The sequence below is a fragment of the Manihot esculenta genome, chromosome 17 (assembly GCF_001659605.2).
Source record: "Manihot esculenta cultivar AM560-2 chromosome 17, M.esculenta_v8, whole genome shotgun sequence".
Lineage (NCBI taxonomy): Eukaryota > Viridiplantae > Streptophyta > Magnoliopsida > Malpighiales > Euphorbiaceae > Manihot > Manihot esculenta.
This window is the reverse complement of record NC_035177.2, coordinates 30,675,814-30,695,546: the sequence shown is the minus strand read 5'-3', so window position 1 is coordinate 30,695,546 and position 19,733 is coordinate 30,675,814. Positions and strand designations below refer to the sequence as shown.

The following is a 19,733-nucleotide window of genomic DNA, read 5'->3' as shown; positions in this document are numbered from 1 at the left end:
ATAATTATATCTTCATTATTTTAATCGTTAAAAATTATAAAAAAATTTAAAATACTTTAAATAAAAAATAATAATTAATATATTTTTTAAAAAATTAATCGATCACTAAATTTTTTAAATTATATAAATTAAATAATAAAATATTTAACAGCTAAAACTAAAAAATATATATATAAATTAATAAAATTTTTAAAAATTTTAAAAATATATTTTTTAAACTTAAAGAATCAAAAAAACAAATTTTCACTTCCCTTAATATAAAGACCCACACATATAGTCGCACGGCTAACCTTAAATTGTAGTTTCTATAAAAGTATTGCAACTTAAAAACTAGCACTTGGCCAATTGATTATTTTTTCTTCGACGCAGCCATAGAAAACAATTACGATGAAAATTAAAAAATAAAAATAGAAAAGTTCTACATTAGTCTCAAACCTATATTGATTAGACCTTTAATTTTATTTTGTTGGGGAGAATCCCGAGATCCTTAACGATCTTTTTTTCGTAGAGTGATTATTCACTAAGCGAAATAGTATTGTTTGAACTCTCCTCGCATTGCTCCGTGAAGTCACAGCCGTAAGTTCCTCTCATGTGGTTTTCAAGGTCTTCTTACGTGTGAATAGAGAGTGTTGATGGTATTGAGATTTAATTTGTCCTCCCTTCTCTCCCAGTGGCTAATCTCACTTCTCCATAGGCAAATCTTCGACCGACGAGGATAGCTTCTCATTTCCTCATACTTGCAAGTTAGGGTTTCAAATGGTCATCTGACTCTTATATAGTTGTGGATTTCAGTTTAAGTTTGGGCTTAGGCTTAGCTAGGCTGCTATTAACTTGTTAATTGGACCTAGATATTTTCGAGATCTAGGTGTTTGTTATATATTTTTGCTTTATCAATATATTATTTTTTAAAAGACAAAAAAAAATTTAAATGCTAGATAATGATTTATTAAACTTTAAAATTTTATAATTGAGTTTACAGAGATTAAGAATATAATTTCTTAATATTAAAATTTTCACATAATCTAAATCGATCATACAATACTGTGTGCTAAGATAATTGAATTTACAGAGACTAAGACTATAATTTTTTAATATTAAAATTTTTAAAAAGTAATATTAGAATAAATTAATAGAAAATTAAAGATTAAAATAATTTATTATAATTTTTTATATATTTATTTTGAGAATGTATCATACGAAATATATTGATATTTTTTTTCTGTTACAAGCTATTTATTTCTAAACCTATTTATTTTTAAAGCTCGAATTGAAAGGATGAGTAGTTGGTTAATTGTAAGGACTGAACTCAATTAACCATAAATTTATGGAAATTATTCATGAAAAGATGATTAATTGACTAATAGTAAAAATTAAACCCAGTTGACTATCTTAAGTTTAGAAAAATTATTATAATTATTATGTCGAGATAATATATAATTATTATTTTATTTTTAAAATAAAATAAATAATTTATTTATGAATTCTCACATTTAATTATTTATTTGATAATTCTTATAAGATTTAGGTGTATATATTATTTGTTAGCTTTATTATTGACTTATATAATCTTGATTAATATAATTACTTGTTGTTATATATTACTATTAAGTAATTTTTTAAGTTGATTTAACTTAAAAATTCTGCTGCACGATTTTAAATAAGTATTAAAACTGTGATACTGTGAGACTTAACCACTCTCTTTGTATAAAATAATAATAATAATAATAACATAAAATAGAAAAGATAAATTACTAGTAAATTTTATAAAATTAATTAGTTTATCTTTATAATAAAATTATTCCATTAGAAGATTTTATATTTTATTAAATCCAACATTTTAATTTTTTAATTAAAAAATTATTAATTAGCTTGTATTATTTATGTTGTTTAGTATTTATAATTTTAATAGTACATTATTCAATTTATATAATTTTGAAGTTCATATTATTAAGTCTGTAATTAAAGTTACAAAGTTGATTAATGATTTTTACAAAATAATTAAATAGTTTAATTTTATAAAATATAAAAATATTTGAATTTATTGATTTTGAAATGAAAATGAAGTAATAAAATTTTTAAAAGTTGAAGAAGCTGATTTTAATATAAAACAGAAAAATAAAAATAACATAAAAATACTGATAATAGCCAAATTACAGATCAGTCCCAGCCTTCCCATGACCAGGCAAACAGACTAAAAGCTAGAAAAGAATTTAGGAACTCGTCGTCTCGTAGTCCCACTAGAATCCACACCAAGTATTGCTCCAACAGCCGAATAATTCACCTTCCTTTTGCCCTCTCCGTCTCCGAAGGAGCGCAAAACGGAAAAAAGAACACCTTATCGGATAAGTCAATTGTCGTTCGTCCCTTCAATTAGTCATGCCTTCCCGTCGGAGAACCCTCTTGAAGGTTATCATCCTCGGTGACAGCGGGTCAGTCATCTGTGCATACCTAATTATCTTGTCTGTACGAGTTCTAGCGTTTTGTTAGGTAGATTAGGCGGATATTTCGAGATCGTATGAGTTTCCTCGAGTTGAATATTGATCTGATTTGTGAATTCTTTATTTTCACTAGTTGATGTTGTCGATGCTCGATTTTTGTGCATGCTTTTTTTTTTTTTCCCGGTTGAACGTGAATCTGAAGATTGATCCCCCTTTTTTGAAGTCTTGGGGTGACTGTTTTGTTTAGGTGTTTTTAGGATAAAATTTAGCAACTTATTCTTTTTTCTGTTGATGCAAATAATACCATGAAGTGATTTGAACTCTTAAAGCTGCCGTAATTGTTATTAGTGATTGTTTCTGCATTGTTTTTGGTAAGTTTGTATTAACAAATTGCATTTTGATTGTGATGTACAGGGTGGGAAAGACCTCTTTGATGAATCAGTATCCATCATGCTTCAGCTATTGGTTATGTGATTATTGATTTCTGATTGTTTCATTAAGGGGGAAAATTGTTGCCTTAATAAAGCAACTGGTCCTTTTATCTTTTGTTATTGTTTTTCTTGACTTGCTGCTTTTTAGATATGTAAATAAGAAGTTTAGCAATCAATACAAAGCGACAATTGGAGCTGATTTCTTGACTAAGGAAGTGCAGTTTGAAGATAGGCTCTTCACTTTACAGGTGGGTAGTGTAGTTACCTGGAATGTATCTAGGGTTGCCATTTGGCATACTTAGCTACATACATGGTATGTAGGTAGATTTAATAGATACATTATGCGAATCGTATGAATTCAGTTTGCTGTAGATTAGAACCGATATAATTTTGAAGTTTATAAGCAACAAATTAAACAATAATTTTTACTTATAATATATAGGCAAATATATTTATTTTTTTATGGTATAAATATTTTACAAGATTAGTATTAGTGAAAAAGTTAAAAATTTATTAATATTTTGACTATACTATTAAGTTTTTATATATTAAGACTCCATTTGTTTGTGGAAAATAGCTTGTATTTGGAAAATATTTTCCATGGAAAAAATACTTTTTGTGGAAAATGTTTTCAATGGAAAATATTTTCTAACAAAATAACTTATTTTCTATTATTTAATTTTAATTTAAAAAATAAAATACATTAACAGATTTATATATAGGGGTCTTAATAAGATACTCAAAGTGTGGAAAATGAATTTATTTTTCCTTTGATTAAGAAAATATTTTCTGTTGATCAAATTTTGTAAATATTTCAAACTCCAGAAAATGTGGAAAATATTTTTCCGTGAAACAAACAGAGCCTAAATTCTAAAACATAATAATACTTTGAATTCAATAGACTTTTAACTGAAAATTTTATGCTGTCGTAGACATTTCATGAAAAATTCAATTATACTTCATGATAAGGGCGGTTGTGGCTCTTATCTGATTGATTATTAAGATGTAAATGGAACTCAACCAGTAGTGAGTGCACTTGTTGTAGACAGTTGGTGGGAGAGGTTAAATTATTGGGTTGGTAAAAGCAAAAGTCAGCAACTTAACTTCAACCATCAAGCACCATCAACAATATTCAAGGTCATGGTATAATTTGTTAAGCTATGCTGCAAAATCTGGGCCATGATTGGACTTGGTTTCTTTAAAAAATTAGAGGTTTTTTGGCGGTTATAATAATGGAGAACTGGTCAGCGGTTCGGTGCTTATCATGAAAAAGATGATTGATGTTGTTGTCCTATTATCAAGTGGTAGGTGTTTGGTGTTTGGATACTCTCCTTAACTCCTTATTGGTTGGTAGTGACGTATGCCTCTTGGTATTCTTGGATATCTTGTTCTAAGTTGGTCATTATTTTGGTTTTGCATAGTAATATATTTGCTTTCATCTTGCACCAATTGCTCAACTAGGAAATATTTAGTGCATATTGATTCCATATCTCTTTAATGGCATTGTGAATTTTGTGTCGCTTATCACATGGACCATTGGATTACAAGTTAATTGCTATGTTTTGGTAGATCTGGGATACTGCTGGCCAGGAAAGATTCCAAAGCCTTGGCGTTGCTTTCTATCGTGGTGCTGATTGCTGTGTTCTTGTATATGATGTTAACTCAATGAAATCATTTGACAACCTTAATAACTGGAGAGAAGAATTCCTTATTCAGGTATTCTTTTATCTAATGCCAATATTGAGGGAAGGATATTTAACAGAAACCATGATTTTGTCAGTTGCTTTATCAACAATTTTATCCATCTGCAGGCAAGTCCTTTAGACCCAGAGAATTTCCCATTTGTTGTTCTTGGAAACAAGATTGATGTAGATGGTGGAAATAGCAGGGTGGTATGTACATTATTGAATTTGCTGCACTTTTCTTTTCAATTGTGCTTGTTCATGTACTATATGTGTGTCCAAGTCAATACCCTTGCTTCCTGTGAACTGCAGGTTTCAGAAAAAAAGGCACGAGCTTGGTGTGCCTCAAAAGGGAATATCCCATACTTCGAGACATCTGCCAAAGATGGCATTAACGTGGAAGAAGCTTTCCAATGCATAGCAAGTAATGCCTTAAAGAGTGGGGAAGAGGAGGATATGTAAGTTACAAAACTAACCATCTTCATCTGCACACACTTGTAAAAATTTATAGATTTCAATAAGCTAATGAGTAAGTTCAAAAATTGATTCAGTAAAGAAAAAACATAGATAAGTTGACTATTGTAGTTGAACTCGAAAAGGCTATTTATCATTATTCATTTTCTATTTAAACTATTCAAAATTATACTGATATGAATTCTGGTGGTTGCACTCTGGTGGCAATTTTATGGCGTGAAGTTACTTGCCAGACACCATTGATGTTGGAACAAGAGGTCAGCCTAGGTCATCCGGATGTGAGTGCTAAACCTTTGCTCAATTCTTCAGAATCAATAAACTATCTTTACAAAGTCTTACAAATGAATTTGGCCTCATTTTAGCCATTGTCGTTGATATGTGCGAGATTATAATGTACATTAGCGTTTGTGGGAAACAAATTGGTCTATTGCCATTGGTGCTGGTTCCCGTGCTTCTGTGTAAAACTGCCTTCTATTGTTCATGTTGTGTTCTCTTTCTCCTTAGGCGCTATTCTATTTTTGTTCGCTAGTCTTTTTACTATTGTTTTGTCTTTATGTTCCTTCATTTGTTAGGCATATTTGAGTTACGCTTTAGCTGTTTTAGATTTTATTTTATTGTTTAGTTAAATGATAAGATGACTTTTCAACTCCAAACAACAAACTGCAAGGCCATTCTTTGAAGTTCTTGGCTTGCTTAACTATGCCTTAACTTGCTTAACATTTGAGGTCCTTGGCTTGCTTAACCATCCCTTAACTTGCTTAATATTTGAAGTTTCTTGGCTTGCTTAACTATGCCTTCAAGAATTTTAACTGCCTGAAATATTTAGTTGTGATGCCTTGCCCTTGAACATACAACGGCTAAGGAAGCCGTTGTTGCTTGCCTTACCGTCTCTGCCTCAAAAGATCGGATCACAAAAACCATTCAAGACTGCAAGCCGGGTGAAAATATTAATCTATAACTAAAATTAATTTAATTTAATGAAATTTGAAATAAATTTATAAAATTTAGGCTCTATTTGTTCTTAATATGTGTAGAAGGAAAATTTATAAAATTAATCAATTTATAAAATATTTTCCTTCAGTATTAATAAATTTATAAAATTAAGGCACTGTTTGTTTTACATCAAATTAGCTTTTACTATTTACTATTAATATGTGTAGAAGAATCACTTTCAATTATGATATCTTGGAATATTCAATTGGGAGCAAGGAGTAAGGCTTCTCTGCACACTAAACTCTCAAGAATTAGCAAGTCTTGACCCATGAAAAACAAACATGTCGACATGTTGTAGTGTCAACTGCTAAATTTTGGTCGTACAATACTCGCTCTTTTAGATTTTGGTAGAAATAAGGAGAGGAGTATTCCTAATGCAACCTATAACTTCAGGAGTAGGAGAGTTTTTATCATATAATTATTATGTTTACAATGGTTACCTACTAATCATGATGGATGGATTGAATATTTAAGAAGAATTTTTATCATATGATAATTATATGTGTAACGATTATACCTACTTAACATGATGGATTAAATATTAAATATTAAATCGTTGTATAAATAATAATTGTGTGTAAAATTTTTTTTGTGGAACAGTTGGAAATGTTAATAAAATTCCAAGCAGTAATTTTTTTTTGGACTTAATTCATTGATTTAGCTTAAAAGCTAAGAAGTCATTTTATTGATTTAGACTAAATTTTATGATTTCTTCATTTGCCTCTTAAACAAAGAAGTTAAATTTCTTAATATTCTTGATTTATGGATAAATATTGGTTTAAATTGAAACTTCTGAATTAATTTGAACAAAATGTAAAAATAGACTAAATTGAACACGTCCAATAAATATAAAATAAGCTCTTCTAATTGTCTAGTTTTCCACAATAACCTCACCCAAAGAGACTTCTTTTAACTCTTTATTTGGAAATTTTTTAGAGGGAAATGACGATAAAAGGTGAAATTAAGAAAAAAAGAAATATCTAAATAAATTTAGTTTGATCTTTTTAATAAAATAAAATCCTCTTTATCTAGTCAAAATAGATCGTGACCTAATAATTTTTTTTATAATAATAAAATATTATTTATAATTTTAGATAGCAAAAATTATTTACTACTCCTAATTAGACAAAAATTAAAAAATTAATTTTTAATTTTTAAAATTATACAAAAGAATATCTTATTATTAATAAAATATTTTTATTAAGAAATTATTTATTTATATTTAAGGGTTATTCATCTAAAAAATTTAAATTTTACGAATTTTCATATTTATAATCTAAATTTTTAATTTTGAATTAAAAAATTATAATTTTTATCTCTTTTATAATTGTAACAACTTTTTAAATTAATTTTAACCATATTTAAATTATCTCATAACACGTCATGTATCATTATTTTTATCATATAAATAATTTATTAATTTAAATTAAATTTAATTAAAATTTTAAACTCTTAATTATCTAAAATTTTCAATTAAAATTTTTATTTAAGAATAAGAGAATTAAATAGTTGAATTTAGAGATTTCATATAATTAAGAGCAAAATTTTGATTAAAGTTTAAATCAAATTAATTAAATTATTTATGTGATACTATATCGTGTAAATCAATTTAAATTTAATTAAAATTAATTTAAAAAATATTACAATTATAAAAAATTTAAGAGTTGGAGTTTTTATTTAAAATTAAAAATTTTAATTATAAATATGAAAATTTATAAAGTTGGAATTCTTTTGAACCAATAGGTTTATTTTTAAATTCAAAGTTCAATTATTTACTTAGTCTTGTTTGTTAAGAGATTCAAAAATAAGACTGCCCATAATTTAATTTCTAAATCTTTGCTTGATATTTCTTTTATTTGTAATTTTTAGATGCAAATAAGATATGTATCAGGTTTTATGCCTTTTTAATTATTGAATGAATTTACAATCTTTCGCTTTAAAAAAATACTTAGCTAAAAAAAATTAAATTAAATTTATTTAGACTTTAATGAAAAGTTCGTGATATGAACTCTCTTTCAAAAGAAATATTTCTCTTTATTATTTTCTTTGTTTTGCATAAAAAAATTTTATTATTAAAATTAGAAAAAATTATTTTTTAGTTCCAAAGATTTAACGTAATTAATATATCTATTTCTTTATTTTGCCGACCCAACACTTAAATCACTCACTTTTTCTTCCGTCCAAATTCGTAGTCCTTCCATCCATTTAAATCGTTTGGTCAAAGAGTTAAGGGTGGGAGATGATAATTTTTTTCAAAAATACCCTTCTCTCGATTTGAAATTCCTATTTTATTTTCTCATAAGAAGACGACACATAACATTCAGGGTAATTTTCTTTGCCTTTAACCTTTTCATCCTCAATCCAAACAACAAACTCATCAGCCGCTTGATTTTTCGCATTCATAATAAATCGGATCTAAATAATTATTTTTCTATATATCAACATTAATACAAACACACTTATTTCATAAGATTTTCCGATGACTATTCCAATTTGAATATTCTCTAAGCATTGTGTGCTTATAAACAAAACAAAGGATTTCTCTCCTTTAATCTCATCATCATTCAACGAAGCATATTCATCTTCTTATTAATGTCGCCATGGCTGCGATATATCACAGCAACAGCCCTTGTATCAAAATCACTGACAAAATGGTTCTTTTTATTAGCAGAAGCAGCAGCTTCTTCATCTTCTTCAACAAACAGATTTTTTATCGCTTCTGGTATAGGCTGATCTTTCATCACAACCTTCCAATAATCCTCAGGTACTTTTCTTGCATAGTTGAGGTTCACGATCTAATACCAAAACGAGATTTGAAAAAGAAAATTACATTAATTCATAAACTGAACAATAAAAATAAAATAAAATAGGAGATTTTGGATTAGTTAATTAAACTGTCCGGTAAATAGAATAATAAAAAAAAGAGAATGAGTTGAGGGCTTCTTAGATGAAGAAGACTTACAGAGATGAGAAGGAAGACGAGAAAGAAAGCATGTGTGGGCTTCATGTCTTTGCAACGTTGGATTACTTTTTGAAAAGCAGAGACTAAGCTGCCTTTTTATAAATTTATTTAGATCGAGTATATATAAATTTATAAAATAAATATATAATGAAATTTTATAAATTTATAATTTTTTTATTTTCTTTAATTTTTACTAAATAATAATTACTCGTTTCATTTTATCATAATTGTTTTTCTTTTTAAAAATACTATTTTTCAGTCATTTACTTTTAGTAATTATTGGACATAAAATAAACAAATATTTTTAATAAATAATAATTTCGAATATAAATTTTATTCTAAAAACCACCTAATAATGTCTTAATAAGTTATATTTTGCATATTTATCAATATTATTTTCTTAAACTGTCCTTATATAAATGTAAAAGACTATATTTAATAATAAAAATTGTGTTGATTATATTTTTTAAAATTAATTTATATATAAATAAATTATAAGTTTATTATTTGTTATAAAAAAATACAATAATAGATATTTGTACAATTAAGTTTGTTTGGTTAGAATAAATTGGTGATATAATTTTATGGAGAGTGTTTTCTTGTACAAATATAATTATAGTATGAACATCTCTGAATTTAGAAAAAAATTATTATTTAGTATTAAAAAATAAATTAATTAATAAGTTTTTTTACATTATAAAAATTAAATAATAATTTTTTATTTATAATAAAAAAATATATATTTTTTATAAATTAATTGAATGAATATATTTTTAAAAAATAAATTTAATTAATAAAGACGAAATTTTAAAATTATTAATGATAATCTGATAAAAATTGCGAAAAAAATAATAGTTTGGTAGAACATATAATAAAATATTTATAGCTTCAATTTTCAATTTTTTAATTTTAAAAATATTTTTTAATAATTAGAAAAAATAAAGATATAAAATTAATCACTGGACAAACTTTTTATTTTTTATCAAATAAAAAACGATAAATTTAAAATCACAACAACCCACGTTCAAAGCCTTTTTTATCACTAGCAAAAACTTATTTCAGTTAAATTCGTTGAATGCATTCTAAATTAAGAAATTATATATTTTATTAATATAAAACTTTAAATATTATATTATAATTTAATATTAATTTCCTTAAATTTAATTTAAGTCTTTTAGTGATATTTATAACAAATGGAAAAGATTTAATTTTATTATTTAAAATTTAAAATTTTAATATAAATATAAATTAATGTAAGAATTTTTTTTTTATCTTATAGACTTTGTAGAAAAAATTAAAATTTTTATAATTTTATAAATATTCATTTTAATTTTTTATAAATAAATCATACTAAACAAATTGTTTAAACTTTTAAAATATACCCTAATTATAGAGAAGAGACTCTGTCCTCTTTCTAAAATTTCTTCCCTTTTCATCTTTTCCTTCTCTCTTCCTCGATATTTTTTCTTATACACTAAATTTATAGTATAGTTTTTGAAATTTAATAAAATTTATAATTTATTTTCTATTATTTTAATAATAAATAATTTAATTTTTAAAATTTTATTTTATTAATACAACATACCTTTTATTAAATTTACTATTAATTGATTGCTGTTTAAAAAATTCGAATTAAATTCAAAAAATTAAATTATTATAAATATTAAAATTATAAGAATAAATTATTATATACTATTAAAATTAAAAGAGCTAAATTATTATAAAATAAAATTAAAATAGTTAAATTATTATAATTTAATAATAAATTTTAACGGAATAACTAATCTATTAATATAATAAAATTTTAATGATTAAAATTATTTATTATTAAATAATAAAAATTAAATTATAAATTTTAATAAAATTGAGAAACTATGTTATAAATTTCCCTTCATAAAATTCCTTTGCTTCCTTTTTTTTTTAATTTTATAATTCTCCATATTATAAGAATTATATAATAAATATTTAATCAACGAAATTAATTAAGATATTAATAATATATTTAAAAAAAAAAAGATATTTTAATGTATTTTATAAAATTGAATTTTTTATATCACATAAGATAGATAATAATTTTTTATATCTTTATTTCAATAAAATATTCCTATTTTAATTTTTCCTTTGAAGACGTGATAAATAAGTAAAATATAATTACCTATTTAAAAGAAGCACGGATTTCTTAAGAAAGACAATTAATTTCAATATTGAAACCTGTCCAAATTCGATGCTAAAAAAAGTAATTTATCTCAAAAAAAAAAAAAACAAGAAAGATAATTTATTTCATTACCTCCTTAAATTTTCTACATTAAAAAAAAAATCAAAATATCAGTGAGTTGGTGTGATCAATCTTTCAACTTTTTTGGGTCTTTGGAATCGTGTCAAATTAAGTACTTGCTTATAATTTCCTTTTGTAATTGCCTATTTAAAGAAATAATTGTTTTCGATAATTAATTTTAATATTGAAAACTCTCCAAATCTAACTATACTAACCAAAGAAATCAAATTTCAATACGAAACTTCTCCAAATTTTCTGTACTAAAGAAATGGGTTGGTTTGATCGGCCAATCAATTTATGAAAATTTTTGGAAATTGTGTCAAATTAATTTTATTTTAAATAAAACGTGCTAGATTTTTCTTTCCCTTTCAAAACGGAGGAGTTATGCTAAATACTAATTTGCAAACTATACTCCTTTTTTTTTTGTCCAATATGTACTGGTGAAGGGCAATTTTTTTAGATCGAATTCACTAGATATTAAGATTATAATAATATTTATTTATTTTACGTATTTATATATTTAAATAAATCTTTTATGTTAAATAAAATATAATTTAAATTCTAGAAAAAACTTATTTTAAGAAAGGTTATTAGTTTCAATATTAAAAAAGTATTAAATAAAAAAATTTAAATATTTATTATAATTCACATCTATATTTAAACATTTTAAATTTTAAATACTAAAATTAAAATTTTTCAATTTACAATAATTATAATGAAAATGACTAAATTAAATTTTTATAAGTCAACGGTAAATCACAATATAATTTCTAAAATTTTAATTAAATAATAAAATAATTTTTAAAATATCTTTTTTATCATAATAATATTTTTTTTATTAATATTATCATTTATTTTTTATTCTAATTTTTATAGAATATTATAAATATTAATAAAAATTTAAAATATATAATATTTTATTTTATTTAAAATATTATTAATAAGAAATAAAGTTTTTTAAATATAAAAAATATATATATAATTTATAATATTGAGTATAAACAATAAAATTCTGTAATATATATTATTTATATGTGATTTTTTATATAATAAAATTTATTTATAATAAATATATTTAATATTATACATAATAAATATAAAATATATTTAATTTTAATATAAAATTTAAATAATAAGGAGCTATCGCCTTCCTTTCAATCGGTTCTAAAAGCAAAGGAAACAATAAAGGTGAACTTTCATCCGTGCTTTCCTTACACGTATACTGGAGCGAGAGCAGCGTTAGCTTTCAAACAGGATTGACTGAGGCTCACTAAAACCAAAATTGGCCTAAAATAGTTTGGAGCAGAGATTATCATGCTTTTCTTTTAAGGCTAAAGCTTTAAGGTACTTTTTATAGGGCTGGCGAAATGCCTTATCATTCTTACTCTTGAGTAAAACTGGCTTTGGACATAGTTGTAAGCAAGTTTATGCGGAAAAGGTAGGAAAAAGCTCTGTACCATACTCGAGTTGGTGGAATACAAGTAAGGACTTTGTTTGCCAAAGTCCCTTGCTTGAAGGAGCATCGCACTTAGACTATCCCTACCATTACCCTTTATCAAGCTGGTTTACAAGAGTTCTGGCTTTTTCAACTGGACAACTTTTGGAGAAATAATTTCTTTTGAGCTCCTTTTTTTTCATTATAATTATGGCCAATTAAAAAGATTTAATTTTATTATCTAAAATTTAAAGTTTTAAATATAAATATGAATGATCATAAATTTTTGAATTTTTTTTTAATTTTCTATTTAAAAAACTAAAATTTCAATTTCTCAAACCTAATTAAATCATTTTTCATTCTTTTCCTTTATAACAGGAGTTTAATTATTTACATCTATTTTTAAATTAAAGCTGTGACTAGCCGAAATTGACTGTTATATTTTTTTAAAACTAAACTTAAAAAATTATATGGAAAAAAACTTAAAATTAGTTAAAATAATATTTGCTTACTATAATAAAAATAATATATTATTATAAAATAAATAATAACACATATAAAAATTAAAACTAAAATAAGTTTTTTCTTTTATAATTACAAATATTTCGGTTCATTGGGTTAGACTAAATCATGTCCACGCTGAATCAATATTAAGAGGTAAAGTGAATCTCGCGAGTATTTGTTATATCCATATGAATGGAGCTCTCGACCTCTTCATCCTATAATTGGTAAAACTAAAATGATTTTTAAATATTTTACTTTTTTTCATAATTTTTTATTTTATTTTTCATATATATTAATAAAAATAAATTTTTTATTAAATTTTTAATTATATATTTTTAAAATATTAAATTTTATTAAATATTAAGAAAGATTTTGAGAGATTTTTTAAAAATAAAATAAAATTAAGTGGAGTATAATAATTAATTTATATATTATTATAGTTTAGAAAAAGAGAAGTGAACAATAATTATAAAATAATTATAAATAAATAAATAAATATTACGGGAGAAATGAAATATAATATATATTTTAATTATGAAGGGATATGAATGACTTTTTAAATTTTTTGAATTATAAAACTATTTTTTGATCAGTGAACTCTCTCTGTATATTCTCATTGTTCTATATATATAAAAAAAAAAAGTTTCCTAAAATGAACTAAATAAAAGACCAAATTTCTATTCAATTTTTTCTAGTAATAACACTCAAATACCTTAAAATATCTTTTTACTTTTCTTAAAAAATTAAAAAATTAAAAAATTAAAAAATTAAAAAATAAGATAAACAATACTTTAAAACTTACTATATAAATATATATAGCCATATTTGCACATGTAATTCTTTAAAAAACTGCAAAAAAAAGTTGTCAATTAGTTCATTTGATCGTTTTTATTCTGCACAAAAGTCATCTGCTAGTTAATTGTTACCTTATCTCAGAAGGAAAAATGAAAACACAGACCCAGGCAGAGATGGGTATCCATTTTCCTTCCTGGAGAATTATCCTTTATCTTCTACTTGTTTTACTGGTAATTCATTTCTGTCTTCTCTCTATGAAACCATGACAGTTCAGTTCTTCCATTGATTCTGTAAATTTCCTTCCAAAAAAATTCTGCTGCTTCACATATGTATATATATGCCTCTTGCTGATTTTTTTTTCTTTTCATTTTTTTGCTGTGTACTAATTTCTTTGTTTACAGTTAGTTTGTTTGAAAGAAGCGGCTGGTGATTTGCAAGAAAGTTCAAAGCACAGCCATCTACTGATGAGGAGTAGCCGTAATATTGACCATCAGATGCATCACATGGATCCTTCAGTCCATGTTTTCTTCACTGTAGATGATCTAAAAGCTGGTAAAAAATTTCCAATCTACTTCCCTTACAAAGACCATTCAGCTTCTCCCCATTTGCTATCTAGAGAAGAAGCCAATTCCATTCCTTTCTCTTCATCTCAACTCCCTCACCTTCTTGAACTTTTCTCAGTCCCCAAACACTCCCCTCAAGCCAAAGCCATGGAATACACTCTAAGGCTCTGTGATTTTGAACCCACAAAAGAAGAGACCAAGATATGTGCTACGTCCTTAGAATCCGTGCTTGATTTTGTACGTGCCGTCTTTGGATTGGATACCCAGTTCAAAGTTTTAACTACTAATCATCTCACGAACCCAGTTACACAGTTACAAAACTATACCGTTTTGGAAGAGCCAAAAGTGATTGTGGCAGACAAAATCGTAGGATGTCATGTAATGCCTTATCCGTACGCGGTTTACTATTGCCATAAAGCAGAAGGTGGAGACAGGCTGTTTGAGATGTTATTGGGTGGTGAAGACGGAGAGAGAGTGGAAGCTCCTGGGATTTGTCATATGGACACCTCTCATTGGGACAGGGATCATGTGTCGTTTCGTGTCCTGAAAATGGAGCCTGGAACTTCCCCAGTTTGCCATTTCTTCCCTGCAAGTAACTTAGTTTGGGTGCCTTTGTCTGCTTGATTAATGTAATGTTTTTGTCCTGTTTAATATCTTGTGAGAAATAATTTCAAAACTTTATATTGTGCATGATTATTATAATTCAATTATTGATTATTAGAGGTGAAATTAGACAATAATTTAAATTTTATGAATATATACTATCTTATAAAATTATTTAAATTATTATTTTTAATAGTTTAAAATGTTAGCAAAATTTATGGTATCATAAAATTTTTTTAATAAAATTTAAAAATATAAATATATATTTGACCAACATCTATCTAGTTCACACACAGGTCATTTATTTATATTTCAGAGCCTAAGACGAGAACATTAGCTCCTTCGTTATCCGGCTGGTTTGCAATCGTTGCAGTTTCAGCAGCAGGGGACTTCTCTTGATTGATTCGACGATGTGGACCTCTCATCCAAAACAAAAGCATTGTCGTTTTTGGTCTCAAGTCGAAGTTGGTATCTTGTTTAAGTGTCCGATTAAAAATAACCATCAAGGCTTTGATCTTCTTCTTCTTCTTTTTTTTTTTATTGCATATTTGATTACAAGATCCCCAAGTATAGGCTATAGGTCCAAAATATAAAACATCTTCATTTTAGAAAATTAATTACTTTCTTTTTATTTTAAAATTATTCAATTAAAATTTTATTATATTTAATAAAATTAAATTGTTTAATTTTTATATCAATAAGATAGTTAATTAACTTATTTAAACTTTAATCAGATAAATTAAAATTTATTAAATAAGAAATATGTATAATTAAAATTATAATATATTAAATAAAAAATATATTAAAAATAAATTCACATCTAATCCACTATCATTGTTGAAATTAATTTTGTTTTAAATTTCAAAATAGAAAAAAGAAGAGTAATAATATGAAAAGAAGGATGATGCATCTCACCCATCACAAGTTATCGCAATCCTCTTTCTTTCTACATACTTTCAAAACTCATAAACAAAATTTAATGACTTGATAAAAGTTGGAAGTGAAAAAAAAAATTCGATATTAATATAATTTATGTCTAAAAATGTTTAATTTAAAAATTGTATATTTTAGATGGAAGAAGAAGGATATTTAAAAAAAAAAATTATTATTTAATCCTTGTGATATAATAAAATTAATTAGTTAGTCCCTGTGTTATAAAAAATATATTAAATAATTTCTATGGTTTTGAAAACTTGTCAATTTTAAGTTCTCAATTAATCTGATCAGCTAATTGTAGCAATTTGGCAGATAACCAGTTATATAAACACAGCAAATACCAGCAATCTTACAAAGATTTCACCTGATTTAAGTTTCCTCTGGAAATCAAGATTACGAGGCAACAGACACCACACAGAAAGAGGCTTTATTACATGTAATTCAGCTGAATATCATCCTTACAAAAGGAGGAGTACGATGAGAATTTGCAGAAATAGAATTCTAATTGATGGTGTTCAGCTCATGAACCTGTAAAACATGGACTAAATTAGACAGCCAAAAGCAGCAACATTTCTAGTTACCCAAAAAGGAAAGAAAGAAAAATTGAAAAGCAAAATGGCTCATGTTCATCAGTTGGTGAAATTTTAGCAATTCAGTATGAATATTAGAACAGATTTTGTTGACACCCTAATTCAACTTCTCTTCTTTGCTGGATCACTATCTTATTTAGAGACGACTCTTGAGTTTGCTTTAAAAATTTCAAAAATAAAGAGAAACTTACCATAATTTTGGCGCACTGTTGTGAACTTGTAAATGGCCTTTATTAGGGAACCGTACTTCATGGACTTCAAGGGTCCCATATGCCTGTAACACATTGTAGAGCACAAGGCATGAAAAGCTTCACAAGGACACGAGAGAAGTTGCAGAACATCTGTGGAGTATAGATGGGCAAGCTCCTCCAATGCTTAAATATAAACATGAAGACATTCAACTAAAAAGTTTATTCCTTGATCAATCTTTAAAAGCGGGAAATTAAATGCGATATCATGGAAAAACAGAGGTCAGTTTTTTCTCAGATTCTTAATATTGCAAATGTACATTCGACAAATTTAAAGTTTGTAAATAACAAAAAAAACAACGTTTCAAAACCAGTCAATCTAACCATTAAACTATGAAACACATTTAAACAAACTCTTAAGCATTACTCATAACTTGGTTAATATTTTCACATGCCCTCCAACTTATACCCCTTATTTGGAATAAAGATTTTGTAAAAATTTAATTCAATTCATTTCTTTTCTATCAAATTTCTTATTTGGAATGAAGAGTTCATTTCCTTTTTAACTTACAAAATTTTCATTTCTAATGAAAGTGAAATCATGCATGATTTTGTTAGAATTCTTTGAATTCAGTTCTAGCTAAATGAATCATGCCAAACAGAGGAATAATGATATAAGCAGGAAAATGGAAGACATTTAACATTTTCATCATTATTGAGTTCACCTATCAAAAAGAAAAAGAAAATAAATTCCAAATCAAGAGCTGACTTTGTAATAACAGTTAACTTCAATGCTGGAGGAGGGTTTTGATACACCAGTTTACCAAACAAATGGAATTACTGAGAAAACTAATGTAACTAGCTTGATCAGCTTATCAAGTCCAAACACTTACGCTATCTCAGTATATCGAAGTCTCCATGGTGAGAAACCTAGATGGCATCTTACAGGTCCATAAACTAACATCAAGTCAGGTTCTGGCCCTCTGTAACCTGATTGCATAAGAACAAAAATTCCCAATTAATTGTAAAATAATTTCAAAAGCAATCAATCTCTTAACCATTCAGGAGATCCAGAAGTTAGACAAACCTAAAGCCTTTAGTGCCAAGTCCATTTCGGGTTCTGTAAAGACCAGCTCTTTCTGTTCTACGCCACTTTTAGACAACTTCAAATGCTTCATAAAGAGCAGGTTAGCTGCCCGGGCTATTGCTTCCTTTCCATCAGATATCGAAGCAAATTCCAAAGACATCTTTTCCGAGTCCATTGGCAAACCTTTTTCAACTAGTTCCTGTAAAACCAAATAGCAAGGGCGTGTATTGAAACTGCCTAAAAGAGCAACCTACTCAAAATCACATGCCATTCAAGCAGCCTCACTATGTAAACATAAATTCTGGACATGAATGGTGGAGAACTGAATAAAAGAAAACATATCATACAGATAGAAGATACTACCTCAAATAGCACAGCATTATTCAATTTCTCTATGATGATTTGCTTGTATGTCTTGAGAACTCCTAGAAGAAAAAAGAAGTTGAAAATACACTATTTTAGACATTAATGTAATTCCAATGTGATGGCTGCAATAGTAAAAAAAGAAAACGTCTTAAGTTGCTCTTTTTCACAAGTATCCAGGTTCTGTACCTATTGAATCATAAAGGCATAAATGTTTCACACCAACAACTGCCAGCCATTTCAAAAGTTGAAGAACTTTAGAGATTTGGCGAGCATCCTCACTATCTATCACAATGGCAAGGTACTGGACTTTGCTAATATCGAGGGCTTTGTAGTCTTTCAGCAAACGAGTAGAGATTAAATAGCTTTCAGTCGTTTCGACTAAACAAACTTGAAGATACCATAAGCTCACAAGAAGATGCAGAAAATGCCACAGAAGTCGAAGAAAATGATGAACAAACTGCACAACAATAAACATAATTAATAAATCCAGTACCCAGTATGGCATATTTTACATTCAACAAAACACTTTCAGCAAATTCTCTGAACAGCCAGCATGTCCCCAACAAATATATAGTAGCCTTCTACTCAAATATGTCCTGATTTCTCATCTCATATAGGAAGGAAATAAATTACTACTCCAATTATAATTTCCAAATATTACTCCATTGTTTTCACCACAAATCAATGGTTATTCATTAGGACTGTTAGCATCTAATCAAACAATTCACAACAGCAAAACATATTTCTTAAAATCCCAACAGCATATGATTAAATGGAAGAGCCAAATAATTCAAATGATTTAACGAGAAAACAAGATTAATAAAATACCTCAAGCACTTACCAGATTAATCAAACGATTTACTATCTGCGCTCGACTGGTCAAACTCATTACTCTGCCAAAACTCAAATCACAAAACCAGAACAGGGAAACACGTTAACTTAATCAAATTGGCGAAGGAAATTGTCAGTTTGTCACTGATAAATCAAGAACAAAGAAGCAGCAAAACCCAGAAAAAAAAAAAAGAAAAAAAAAAAAGAAGCCATTTTGATGTGATTAAAAACAAAAGGGGAAAAGGGTAAGGGGAAAAAGTTAGGTACCTGGAGAAGCTGTGTGGCATTGGATGCAAAGGTTGCTGCTTCTTCAATCTTGATCCTAGTAGAGCTGACAAAAGAGAGAACCAGTGGAAGAGTCGTGCTGCTCACAGCAAAGCACAGCAATTATATACATGCTCCTTCAAGTGCCCCACTTATAATATGCTCCTAGAAAACGCTCTTCACACCTTACCTCGTGTCTATATTTATTGCTTTTGGTGTATCAGATGATAAAAATAAAAAGAAAAAAGAGATGAAGGATTTATCCTGCCACTTAAATTTTTAACGGGAGATTTACTGTTTAATTTTTTGATAATAT

The 19,733-nt window shown here is 26.5% G+C and overlaps 4 protein-coding genes across 5 annotated transcripts; 2 read left to right on the top strand and 2 right to left on the bottom strand.

The window, feature by feature from the left end:
• Window positions 1–2,199: 2,199 nt before the first annotated feature.
• On the top strand, window positions 2,200–5,563 carry LOC110604424 (ras-related protein Rab7). The gene is made up of 7 exons (XM_021742582.2): window positions 2,200–2,429; window positions 2,853–2,879; window positions 3,018–3,117; window positions 4,439–4,585; window positions 4,681–4,761; window positions 4,864–5,009; window positions 5,248–5,563. Exons 1-7 carry the CDS (start codon window positions 2,377–2,379, stop codon window positions 5,312–5,314), a joined length of 621 nt encoding a protein of 206 aa, XP_021598274.1. The 5' UTR covers window positions 2,200–2,376; the 3' UTR covers window positions 5,315–5,563.
• A 2,792-nt stretch (window positions 5,564–8,355) lies between these two features.
• Window positions 8,356–9,054, bottom strand: LOC110604439 (organ-specific protein S2). The gene is made up of 2 exons (XM_021742594.2): window positions 8,981–9,054; window positions 8,356–8,813 (listed from the first exon to the last, which is right to left on the bottom strand). The coding sequence occupies exons 1-2, from the start codon at window positions 9,023–9,025 to the stop codon at window positions 8,583–8,585; spliced, it is 276 nt and encodes a 91-aa protein (XP_021598286.1). The 5' UTR covers window positions 9,026–9,054; the 3' UTR covers window positions 8,356–8,582.
• Window positions 9,055–14,057: 5,003 nt separating this feature from the next.
• LOC110604357 (BURP domain protein USPL1) lies at window positions 14,058–15,236 on the top strand. Its single transcript, XM_021742490.2, has 2 exons — window positions 14,058–14,219; window positions 14,391–15,236. Exons 1-2 carry the CDS (start codon window positions 14,139–14,141, stop codon window positions 15,174–15,176), a joined length of 867 nt encoding a protein of 288 aa, XP_021598182.1. The 5' UTR covers window positions 14,058–14,138; the 3' UTR covers window positions 15,177–15,236.
• Window positions 15,237–16,386: 1,150 nt separating this feature from the next.
• Window positions 16,387–19,608, bottom strand: LOC110604686 (dehydrodolichyl diphosphate synthase complex subunit NUS1). Of its 2 annotated transcripts, XM_021742954.2 has the most exons (8): window positions 19,421–19,606; window positions 19,164–19,215; window positions 18,509–18,779; window positions 18,320–18,381; window positions 17,957–18,155; window positions 17,763–17,859; window positions 16,873–16,955; window positions 16,387–16,619 (listed from the first exon to the last, which is right to left on the bottom strand). In XM_021742954.2, exons 1-8 carry the CDS (start codon window positions 19,438–19,440, stop codon window positions 16,612–16,614), a joined length of 792 nt encoding a protein of 263 aa, XP_021598646.1. In that variant the 5' UTR covers window positions 19,441–19,606; the 3' UTR covers window positions 16,387–16,611. The 2 variants fall into 2 exon arrangements, with proteins under 2 accessions (XP_021598646.1, XP_043808259.1); XM_043952324.1 differs by lacking the exon at window positions 16,387–16,619 and having other exon boundaries at window positions 16,896–17,055; window positions 19,421–19,608.
• Between the last annotated feature and the right edge of the window lie 125 nt (window positions 19,609–19,733).

Coding starts and splice junctions, on each gene's coding strand:
- LOC110604686 (XM_021742954.2), bottom strand. CDS start 19,440: ATGCCACACAGCTTCTCCAG. Junction 19,216..19,420: donor ATGCCACACAGCTTCTCCAG/GTACCTAACTTT, acceptor GAGTTTTGGCAG/AGTAATGAGTTTGACCAGTC. Junction 16,956..17,762: donor CTTCGATATACTGAGATAGC/GTAAGTGTTTGG, acceptor AATGTGTTACAG/GCATATGGGACCCTTGAAGT.
- LOC110604424 (XM_021742582.2), top strand. CDS start 2,377: ATGCCTTCCCGTCGGAGAACCCTCTTGAAGGTTATCATCCTCGGTGAC. Junction 3,118..4,438: donor ATAGGCTCTTCACTTTACAG/GTGGGTAGTGTA, acceptor ATGTTTTGGTAG/ATCTGGGATACTGCTGGCCA. Junction 4,586..4,680: donor GAGAAGAATTCCTTATTCAG/GTATTCTTTTAT, acceptor ATCCATCTGCAG/GCAAGTCCTTTAGACCCAGA.
- LOC110604357 (XM_021742490.2), top strand. CDS start 14,139: ATGAAAACACAGACCCAGGCAGAGATGGGTATCCATTTTCCTTCCTGG. Junction 14,220..14,390: donor ATCTTCTACTTGTTTTACTG/GTAATTCATTTC, acceptor CTTTGTTTACAG/TTAGTTTGTTTGAAAGAAGC.
- LOC110604439 (XM_021742594.2), bottom strand. CDS start 9,025: ATGAAGCCCACACATGCTTTCTTTCTCGTCTTCCTTCTCATCTCT. Junction 8,814..8,980: donor TCGTCTTCCTTCTCATCTCT/GTAAGTCTTCTT, acceptor TTTTGGTATTAG/ATCGTGAACCTCAACTATGC.